Below are 12123 nucleotides of genomic sequence, written 5' to 3' on the forward strand. Positions count from 1 at the left end.
AATAAACATGAATGAAAAAAGTGAATTAATTTTGTTTCCAGTCTTTATTCTTTAGAGACTAAATAAATAAGTAAACACACTAAGTTATTATTTAGAAATATTTATTTATTATTTATTTCATTTCTAAGTACATTATAAAATAAAAAAAGAGACAAAAATTGTTTAAATTGGCTAGCAGTACGAACACATCACGCAAACTGAAAAAAGAAGACACACATGTAAATATAAAAATATTGTTTACTCAATAAATTTTTTAAAAAGTATTAAAATGTTAAACAATTATATAAAATAAATACCCTTTGCAGAGTTTGCAAGATTTCTTTGAGAATCATATTTTTCTCTTCCATTATATTATTTTGTCGTCTTATTAGTTCATTATTTTCTGCTAGGTTTTCATCTATAGATAAAAGCCTACATAAAGAAAATGTATATATATATATATATACACATAAATGTGACTAGATACTTTTAATGAAACTAGACAAAGCATTTAATCAAAGAGAAATGTTTTAATATTTTTATCTAACTATATTAATATTTTAATCAATGAAGTCAACCTCAAAGTAAAATAAATTCCAAAAAGATTATAAGGTTTACCTTGTTAATAATGAATTTTGATTAGATACAGATTGCTCTATAAATGAAGTTACAGTATCTTCATTTGAAGATCGGTAACGACGACGACGACATCCAGAATCTGGCATTACAACGGGAAGATTAAAACATTTAATTTTAAAACTAAATAAACTTGAAGTCAAGAAATATAATTACTTGACATAATAAATAACTTACTTGCAGATTCAAGATCTTCCCTCTCAACTATTTCACGAGGTGGTTCCACATCATTTCCTTCGGGAACTATATTTTGTATCTACGATATATAAATATAAATATATATATATAGACTATATTTAATATATAAAAAATGAATTTATAAATAAAAAGGTATTACTTACATTATGTAAAGGTTCAACGGAACTTGTAGTGCAAGCTCCAAGCTCGTATAAATTTTCTTCTTCCAATCCAAATTCTTCGTTCCCAATTAATGACAACACCTTTTCTTCAAGATCTGTTAATGGTGGAGTACTTCTTTTCCCTCCACCTGTTCTAAGTATATCTTTCCTTAAAGCAGCCGCTTTACTTTTCGTTCAGGAACGCCACTGACTCCATCTTTTTTTTAATTGTTCCACTTCGATCAGTGGACCATCAGCTAGACAGTTCACTTTATCCCTAATTTCTTGCCATTCATCTCGTAAAGTATTTTTGGAAATATTTCCGTCCAATTTCCCTTTAGCTAAATATGGACGCTTTTGCAACTCGGTTACCAAAATTTCCATTTGTTCCGATGATAACATAAGTCGAGACATCTTGATTACCTCGTGCCGTACCACGTGCTCTATATTTTCGTATTCTGCACTTTCGAAAATTGTACAATTTCATTGGTTAAAATTCTATACCGCGTTGCGCGCGCAGATAACCCGAACATGTATAATCAACCGAATAGAATCGTGACGTCAACGACAAAGACGAGATCGTTACGAACGACCAGAATCGCCACTTTGTATGAGAGACGAATTTCGTCTCTCGCTTTGACGTCATTCGTCGGTGAAAGAAGAGACGAGAGATAAGTGACCAGAATACGGCCCTTGGTCTCAGAATTCATTTACCCATTAATAAATGCCAAATCTGTTTTCCCTTCATATCCGATTGCTGCCCAGATCATTACTGAACCTCCACCTTGTTGTCTACTGGATTTGACCCTGGGATTCTTTCTTGTATCATGCCAGTAATATGCTTGGCCATCCGGGCCATCCAGGTTAAACTTTTTCTTATCTGAGAAAACTATTTTTCTCCATTCAGTTGTCCAGATAACATGATCTTTTGTCCATTGCAGCCTTGTTGACTGTAACTCTGTTAGCTTTGGTTTGGACTTCACTTTCATAAAGTTTATTGTTTTATTCTTTCTCAAGCTTTTCCACACAGTTTGGTGGGACACTGGAGTTGGTAAAATTGCACCTATTTTACGAGTAGACAATGATTCATTTGTTGCAAGACTAGCAATGCAGCGATGATCACAAGGCTGCAGACTGGGTTTTCGTCCTGTACGTTTAATTTTGCTATAATTATCACCCTTTTTTAGTACATTTTGTACTGCAGTTTGAGATCTTCCAAGTTTTGGAGCAAGTTTACGAGTTGGCCATCTTTTTCCCTTAAAGAAATAGATTTTTCGTATTTCACTTTCAGTTAAGGTTACTCCCCTTGGCATTTTTGTCACTTTTTTAGTTTGAATTCTTAGACTCACCCAAAATGTTACACATACTAATTTACATAAATACATGCATAGTGGATTGTTCCATTCAACGGTAATAATCAGTTTTCACCCTTGAGTTTATAAATTGTTTACAACAAAAAATTATAAAAATTATAACAATTCAAATTTTTGATTGTTTATTAAAATGATACAATACAAAGACTTGTTTATTTCATTATATATTCTTAAGACTAATTAAAATCATCTCATATAGTAACAATTGATTGTAGATGAAAAGAAATTAAAACACAGAAAATTTTCACTTGAGTTTATAATTTCTTTACGGACTGTAATTAATATAACTTTTTTAAAATATGCATATTTACGTAAAATGCACAGAAATGCAAAATATGAACATGTTTTATATATAGTATAAATTTATTGTAGTGTTATTTATTTATATAATAATTTTTATGTAAGAAATGTTAATACTACTTTTTCTACTTCAGAATATTATATCTTCATTAGATTTATTTGAGAATATTTAAAAAATAGCGAAATTTTATTATTACAGTAGAGCATCGTTATCCGATCCCCGATCAACCGTCACATCGGTTAACCGACCGCGTCCTAGTCGGCAAGTTCAAATGTCCGCTAGTGATGTGGTGCTACAATATTTGGCTATATCTTGGCTACTTTAATATTATTTTTGTTAAATTTTTGCGTCTTTTAGCTGGCAACACTGACTCTACCATGAAAGCAAGGCCAGTATTTAAACAAGGCATAATTTTATGTAACGACGCTATCCAATTGCTGTTTTTAAAACGTGCGCGAGATTTAGCAAAGCGGCAAAAAAACAAGGGTTAGCTGTGAAGCAAAAGAAAATTTTGGACTTCTTTCTCTAATGTATAGGCCTACTTTATGTAAAATATGTAACCCGAATATATATATATATATATATATTGTTTTATACTGTATTTTTAATATACAGTACAGTACAGTCAAACCTGTTTTTATGCGGTCTTTTTTTTGTGCGATTTTTTATGTGAATTTTTAATTTGTGCGGTTTTTTGTGCGATTTTTTATTTGTGCGGTATAGTTGGCGACTAGTCTCGTGCGATTCGTCATGTCTCACGTTGACTTATTATAGCTAAATAAACTTATTATAGCATAAATGCACTTATTATAGTAATATTATTGCATGAATATGCGAAAAATGAAATAATTTACTTTTTAAGTCAACAAAACACCACCTGGACAAAAATATGTAAAACAGACGATAGACCAGACGATGCAGTCAAGTGCTGACATCTGTTGTCAATAAATTCTATTTCGTACGGTTTTGAGTTATTTTCTATGTGAGACTTTTTTTAATTGTGTTGCGAAAACTATTTTTTACAGCCATTCGTGAAGTTTCGTGCGATTTTTTTAATGCGTTTTTTTTAATGCGGTCCCTATCCATCGCATAAAAACAGGTTTGACTGTACTGTATTTATTTTGTGCAAATAAAGAAATAATTTTTAACGATACAATAGCGACGATTATTATTTTAAAAAACAAAAATTGTTAGGCTTAACGTCGATGAAAATTCAACCGAAGTAGGTTAATAGCGATATACTAATTAATGTATTTTTCATACTTTTCGGTTATCCGTTTTTTCAGTTATCCGACCAACCCCAGTCCGCAATTGAGTCGGATAATCGATGCTTTACTGTATTATTATTATTATTTTTTTTTTAAGATGCCAGGAGCATCATGTGTTGTTGCAACAGCTACCATAAGATTTCCTAAAAAAAAATCAATAATAAAAAAAAATGGATTGATAATTGTAAAAAAAAGACAAATTTTTTAATCCTGATTCTTGTCGTGTTCGCTCTGATCATTTCACAGAAAATGATTTTGAGAGAAATTTAAAAGCCGAGTTATTAGGTTTATTGGCAAAACCTAAACTAAAGAAACCTTTACTACCGATAGTAAATTTAGGAAATATAAAAAGTGAATATATTAATCGATCGAATCAAAGAAAGAATCGTTTATTAAAAAGAAATAGAAAAAAACTGACAGGAAAACTTTTAGATGTAAATAAACGGGATAAACCAGAAGAATCTCTTAAATGTAATGATTGTAAAACTTTAGATCTGAATTTTAAATTAAAATGAAAATTCTAGTTTCATTTTAATTTAAAACTGTAATAACAATAGAGAATTTTAAAAAGTTTGTACCTGATTTCTTTTAATTCTGTTTCTATGTAACACTTAATTTGTATATATTTATATTAAAAATATGTTTATAACATAAAAAATTGTTCTTTTGACAAAGTTATTTTTGTATATTTATGAGTAAATAATATCGTTTTTGGTACATGAATATTAAAAATTAAAAAATAGACCAATATAATTTTTGGTTTTAATAAAGAAGTCGTTTGATGATATAAAAATTAATCATTTAATATAAATTACCTACGTAGAATTTACCAAAATTAATCTTTTCAGAAACTATTGTTATAATATCATAAAATATATAAAATCGATTTCATTTACAAAGTAGAAAAACACATTTTAATTTCAAATAGAAATTACGAAATTTTGCTCAATATTCCGGATTTTTCTTATTTATAATCCATTTTTATTTATATTTAATTAAGTAAGAATCGTAATTAATGAAATATTAGCGTGTAATTAAAGCTACGAGCCTCTGATCGGTAATGTTTTTACCATAAGGACATAGTGAGATTGTTTTCGACTATGAGTGACGTCTAATAAGCAACCAATGAGAAGCGTTTCTTCTCTATGAAGCAACCTTATAATCTAGGACTTTGGAGTCCGTCGGGAGCACGAACAGTCGAACGCCACCTAGTGAAAAAACTAAAATGGCGTAGAATCGTAAATATCATAACTTTTTTATTTTTGGTCTCCTGTTCAAAAGTAGGGTATCGTTGAACTCGTCTCGGTCCCCTGGGCTCAAATATATACTCAAAGTCCCGAAATTCTATAGGGAGCAATCTATAGTACACCCCTTTCAGTTAAACAATTTGAGTTTTGTTCATGTGAAATCATCCATTGAACTATTTTATTATTTGAATTATTTCTGTTCTCCTCATTATACCAAGTACAGTAAACTACCGACTATCCGGGCTAATGGTGAGGAGAGGTGGCACGGATAATCCGAACTATAATTACAGTATTTATTTCTAAAATACAATATATTATACATTTCTAAGGCAGACAATTATTTTAACATGTTTATGCTCATTATTATTAAGAAAATCTGTGATTTTGGTTTGTTTGCAGGAATCTTTTAATGATTTAAACATCTAAATACGAACACGTGCACACTTATAGGATGCGTAAACATGAAAGTGAGCAACTATTTAAAAAATACATACACATATAATTATTTTTTAAAATTAAATTCATGCACGGATAATCCGAAAACCGGATAATCCGCACACGGATAATCGGCAGTTTACTGTATTTCATAACGAGGATTGGATAACATGAAATATATTATACAGAAACAATGTAAACTCAGTAATGCGTTAATTTCTAACTAAATATTTGTAAAATGGTTATAGTCATCCATTTTTGAAAATTTTATTTAGAATAAACAAAAACGATGGAATCGAGTACTGTACATAGAAAATATTGCATGGTTTGCAAGAAATAGTTTACAAAGTATTCTCAGATAACGTAGCACGCATTGTGAAATAGGGCACATATTTCGTTATTACAGTAAACATTTTCCCAGAAGGTCATGAAATTATTCTGAAATTACAGAGAAAATTTCTAGCAGTTTTGAAAATTGTGATCGAAAACACAAGTTGATTCGTGTTTTGCGATGTTTCGTATACTTTATCTTCTAATGTCGTATAGTACTACAAAACATTATCATCTATGATATATTTTAGTTGATCCATAAAGAGTATAATCAAATAATTTGATCAATATACACGATCGATTACATTTATATACGATCAATCATCCATACCGCCTGTTTTCTCACAATACCCGTGTATGAAAGAATAAGCAACGGTTGAACAATTTCTACTCTATTCAAAATAAATTAAATGGTCATACAGAAATCAAATTAAATTGAATACTTTTTATTTTAATTACAATTGAACGCACAGATACATAATTAAATTTTACTTCTTAATTTACACATAATGTCATTTCGCTGACACAAATATATGTCGAGTAAAGAATATTTTAATGTATTCTTTCGACTTTTCTTATGAATTTATCAGCGCGATTACGATATTTTTCGGAATTATGTGATCCATATTTGATGAATACATTATCAAATTGATGAATATCGCCTCCCGTTGTGACGTCAATATCCGCAATTAACACAGCCACATCCTGACTCATGGAATAAATTTCATCATACAAATCACTTAACTGTATAAAAAAATAAAATATTAAAAATATAAATAAAATTTATGTAAATTAGACGCATAAATTAAAAATAAAAAAATAAGTTAATTCAATTTTATACAATAATCTGGAATAATAAAATTATGCTTGTTGCCTGTATTTTCACTGTAATTTCTTACAAAAACTTCAAATTTAAACCTTCAATAATTGCACTAGAACACTGAAAACTAATATGACTTCTATTTACTATCGTCATTTTTGTGTGTCTACTGAAGTCACACAAACAAGAAGAATTACAGTAGTCACCACTGAACTTAGACCAGTTAACATGCTATTCAATACATAGATTTAAAAAACGGTAGCTTTGATTCATCGCATGAGTGTTTTACATAATTTAAAACAAATATACGGTAATTAATCTTTATTTTTGCTAAATATCAACTTCATATTTTGCAAGTTTAACAAAATTAAGCCAGTCAAACTTGAGTCAGAGGCACCAAGAAACATAGACCGCTGCGTTACCCCCGTCAATGAACATAGACCAGCCGATAATTTGCATTTAAATAATGTTACAATTGTAGTATTTCTGATTATTTTGGCCTCACTTTAGATTCCTTTGGCCTCATTTTAGCCTGCAGTGATCTTGTGAATGATATAAAGGTGCTTTTTTAGCTTTATTTACGAACCTTTGCATTTTGTCTACAATGGCCAGAGGAAAAGCTGTTTCAGAAGATTTAAGGAATGCTATCATTACTAAACACAGTCGTGGCATGTCTGAGAGAGCTATTAGTAAAGAGCTAATGCTAAGCAAGACAACAGTGCACCAGATTATTGCTCATTACACTAACCACGGTCATGCTATACCTAACAAAGCTGCTGGACATCAGCGAAAATCTTCAAACGTTGATGCTAATTAGGAATTTGAAAAGAATCGTAAAAAACAACCGCCGTGCCACAGCATTGGATGTAACTACAATATGGTGGAATGATACAACTGGAAAGAATGCATCTGTTTCGACAACACGCAGGAGACTGCAAGAAATGCATTTTCGGTTATATGCAGCACGTGAAAAACCTTTGCTAAACAGCACATCAAAAGAAGAAACAGGTACAGTGGGTCAAAGAACATCTTTCCTGATGTCAACAAAAGTGGCATGAAATTCTGTGGTCTGATGAATCAAAATTTGAATTTTCAGCAACAGACAAAAGCAAATGTGTCATTCGATCTACCAATAAAGCTAATGAGCCATCGTTGTTATACCGCTCATTGAAGTTTCCTGCCAGCATCATGGTTTGGGGGGTGTATGAGCGCCAGTGGTATGGGTCAGTTGACATTTGTTGCTGGAACACTTGCTAGAGAGCAATACATTAACATTCAACAAAAGTGTTTACTTTTATCCATAGCGAAGCTATATCCAAATGGAACCTGCATTTTCCAGCAGGATGGAGCCACATGTCATACAAACAAAAACACAAAACAGTGGCTTGCAGAAAAAAAACATAGAAAGTTCTCCCTTGGCCATCCAACAGCCCAGGTCTTTGATCAATTGAGAATGTATGAAGAGACGTCTGTGAAAAACACGCCCTCGGACAGTTGAAGGACCAAAAGCTTCAATCTTAACTACCTGGAATTCCATAACGGCAGATGAATGTGAACACCTAGTCAATAGCATGCCGAAACATTTTGGCTGCAAAGGTGATGCAACAAAATATTAAACATGCAGTGCACTATGTTCATTGACGGGAGTGACGCAGCGGTCTATGAGTTTTGATGCCGAGACGCAAGTTTGACTGGCTCAATTTTGTTAAACTTGCAAAATATGAAGTTGATATTTAGCAAAAATAAAGATTAATTGCCGTATATTTGTTTTAAATTATGTAAAACATTCATGCAATGAATCAAAGCTGTTTTTTTAAACCTATCTATTGGATGGTATGTTAACTGCGGCTTAGTCTAAGTTCAGTGGTGTCTACTGTATAAAGAACAATAAAAATCTACTCATATAGCTTAATTTGTATTTAGAATTTCGATTGCATTGCAATACACGTAACGCCTTTTATACTAAATGATGCGTACAGTAAATATGTTTACAAGCACTTCCTGTGTTTTAGTTACCTATCACTACTCTATTTACTGGCAATTAATAGTGTTTTTAGATCATAGTGCTATTAATGATGCACTAAATCGAGTGATGAGTATATCTAAATGTTAACATATCAAAGAAATAAAATACATTTAATTGAGGTCAGAAATTTATAATATGTATGAATAAATTACGTTAGTATGTTAAAAACACACTAATTTAGTTATTTACATTTAAAAGTAGAGATAAGACTATATTTTTAATAATTATGTTAGTTCAAGTGAACAATTTTCTTACTTCTTCTTCTTCTTCTTCTGTTATATTGAGCATTGTGTATCTATAGAAATTAAGTATTTCATCTCGAGCAATTTCAATATCTTCATGAATCATGAGAAGTCGTTTAGCCTTTTCTACGAAATCTCTGATAAAGTGAAATTTTCAATGTAAAAATGATAATTTTTTATGATTTTTTAAAAATGTAATATAAACAAACCTCTTTGCCCGAACTGAAGGAATTGAAGATATTTCCGACAAGCTGTGAAATTCGTAGAGAATCTGCACCTTACCAGCAAGCAAAGACCTGTTTCCGTGTAGATTATTCCTCAATTTTATTAATTTTGGAAGATCAGAATAAAAACCATAGCTTATTCCCCAAGCAGCAGTTGATGGTATTTCATACCAAGTTTCCATTTCTACTATCAATTTCTGTAATTTCTCTGGAAGGATATATATATATATATGAATAAATAGTACTTTAACAAAAGTTTTATTTTTTTATTATTTATATTATTTATTAATCTTTCTATAAACAGAAACTGCTTACTTTAATGTATAGAGTTGTTAACATAAAAAATAACAGAAATGTGTTTAGTTATTTATCAAATAGTCAAAGCATAATCGGTCTGCAATTTAAAAAAATTGTAGATGTATACATTACCACTGTTTGTCTGTTGTTCCTAAATCTCGAGAACGGTGTTAGATAGATGAAAGTCGATACCAGATATGGAAAGCGTACGGGCAGGAGACCCGATTAACTATACATGAAATAACGTGTCTTTCGTTTGCCCGAAAGACACGTTATTTCAAATACAACTTTTTTCCTGAACAGAGATGACCGGCACGATTCTATTGCTAACAGGAAAAGTATAATGTACAGGAGCAAGAGACTACTAATTTGAGGTGGAGAGCGTATATTTTAAATGAAATAAATTAAAAATATGATTAAAATTTTCAGACCGGCATTGAGACATGGTCACAATAAATAATTGCTCATAACAGAAAAGTCGAGCCTACTGATGATCCGACACCTCGTTTAATCCGAACAAAGTTACAAGTGGGAACTTGAAATTTCAGCTGTCACCATACTAGTTTACTAGGCGGCACAACTGGCGTTGTGTGTTGGTTCCACTCATTTACATTATTTACATTTCTGTTATTGATGGTGATGCTGCAATTTTTTTATATTCTTAGTTTATTTTGCTTAAATTTAATCTTAGCTATGGCTTCTGTCAATTGTGGAGAAATGCAATTTACATTTAATATTTATTTAAGTTTCCAGCAGGCCATAGTATAATTCAAACACATGGAGGTGCATAATTACTAAGTTAGAGATGTGTTGATGAATTATTATTATACGGGACCGCGGTTGGTCCAATAAAATGGTTAATCCTGCCTGACTTTGAACTAAGGGAGCTGAAAATTCGGTAATGTACCTGTAATTACAACAGTTTTCTATTCTTTAACTTTACCATCTTAGTGATCCTGTAATTACTACAGGATGACTAAGAAGGTGAAGGGTAAAGACCCTTTGCTTTAGGAATATATTTCTAAATATAACAAAAATAATCATTAATACATTTTTCAATTTTCGTAATGTAAAACACACCAGTTTGAATTCTGATTTATGATTGATAAAAAAAAAGAATTATTATTAATTTCTATTGAATTTTGTTTTTTATAAGTGCAAAAATAATGTCGGCATGCAAAATGGAGTGAAGAATTTCTGAATTATATGCAAGGGTGGATCTAGGTTTTCGGGGCCTAGGGCTTATTGAAGTCCAATGGTGCCTCATTTTTTGTTAGATTAAGAATCTAACAAAAGGGGTTTAAAATTTATTTTTAATAACATCAAAATCAGAGTTTCAGAGTTGAAATATATTTATTTATGAAATGGTGTTAAATGACAAACTTTATATCCATAAGTGCTCATTGTTAATGAAAACGTATTAAAAATTTATGATAATAATTCAATTTTTGTTGACCCTTGACATTTGGGGCCCAGGGCTCACAAGTGTCAAGGGCCAATTAGTCTGTATGTAGATCCACCTCTGATTATATGGTTATGCCAGAATTAAATTGCAGTAAAGTTAAAATAATAATAATAAAAACAGTTTTTCATCAGTTTAATCTCAGAAATTTTGAGAAATTACCTTCGAAATCTTCATCAAAATTTCCTGTGGACCCGATTTCTCTTTCTACTCTTCTTTTGATCTCCTCGAAGTGACTCCTGTTTTTTGCAACTATCTCAATAACTGAGTGAAGTTCTGCTCCATATGTTACACTTTTCAGATAATGTGTTCCTCCGAAGTACCTCCATTTGGATTCCCAATCCTCATTCTTAGGAGCATGGACAGAGAGAGTTTCTTTATCCTAAATAAATATTTTTAAGATGAGAGATATCTTAGATTCACAGTACATCGATTGTTTAGCTTGTGTGATGATTTTATTATAAAATAAAACTATACAAACCTCACAATCCGAATAAATTATTTTTCTTTTAGTTATAAAGTAACGGAACATTACTTTTGAAGTGGGATAAAAGCTTTGTTAATTCCTTCATCGGTGTTTAAGATTCATAAAGGTATGACAAATAGAAAAGCTTTTCGACTTAATGAACTCCTTACTCACCGTTTGTAAATTCATCCTCACAGCGATAGTGACTTTCTTGAACCTGTTTCCTCTAGGAATGTTTAACTGAAATCTTGAGGGGTAGTAAGGCCAAGAGCCATATTCTTTTTTCAAATAACTGACGACATTCAATCCCAAAAATTCTGCCATTTCTCCAGGAGTTGAGACCACTTGGAATCTTGAAATCGTCATGTTAATTGAAGTTGTCTATAAAATAAAAACATACGGTTTATAAATAAGTTATATATACTTTTATAAATTGCAAATACTAAGTATTTAAAATTGGAATTTCGCGTCATAAATTTAATTGTATTTAATTATTTAACAAACTTTAAAAGGTAAAAATACTTACCGTTGTATAATCATCTAGAGGAATCCCCAAATATGGATTCACGGGATTAAACTGAAACTTAACCAAATCGAAACATTGTCCAAGATACACTCCAGTTATAAATGGAAAGATAAAAATTCCCATAATTAAATCTTATATATTTTCGAATATACG

The 12123-nt window shown here is 30.9% G+C and overlaps 1 protein-coding gene across 1 annotated transcript; it reads right to left on the minus strand.

The window, feature by feature from the left end:
- Positions 1–6405: 6405 nt before the first annotated feature.
- On the minus strand, positions 6406–12123 carry LOC136989428 (uncharacterized). The gene is made up of 6 exons (XM_067287570.1): positions 11971–12123; positions 11619–11825; positions 11141–11360; positions 9205–9427; positions 9009–9132; positions 6406–6651 (listed from the first exon to the last, which is right to left on the minus strand). The coding sequence occupies exons 1-6, from the start codon at positions 12091–12093 to the stop codon at positions 6460–6462; spliced, it is 1089 nt and encodes a 362-aa protein (XP_067143671.1). The 5' UTR covers positions 12094–12123; the 3' UTR covers positions 6406–6459.

This window comes from Centruroides vittatus, unplaced genomic scaffold (genome assembly GCF_030686945.1).
Source record: "Centruroides vittatus isolate TY-2023 unplaced genomic scaffold, ASM3068694v2 scaffold_576, whole genome shotgun sequence".
In the NCBI taxonomy this organism is placed as follows: Eukaryota; Metazoa; Arthropoda; class Arachnida; order Scorpiones; family Buthidae; genus Centruroides; species Centruroides vittatus.

Coding starts and splice junctions, on each gene's coding strand:
- LOC136989428 (XM_067287570.1), bottom strand. CDS start 12,093: ATGGGAATTTTTATCTTTCCATTTATAACTGGAGTGTATCTTGGACAA. Junction 11,826..11,970: donor CTCTAGATGATTATACAACG/GTAAGTATTTTT, acceptor TTTATTTTATAG/ACAACTTCAATTAACATGAC. Junction 9,428..11,140: donor TTTTGATGAAGATTTCGAAG/GTAATTTCTCAA, acceptor ATATCCTTCCAG/AGAAATTACAGAAATTGATA.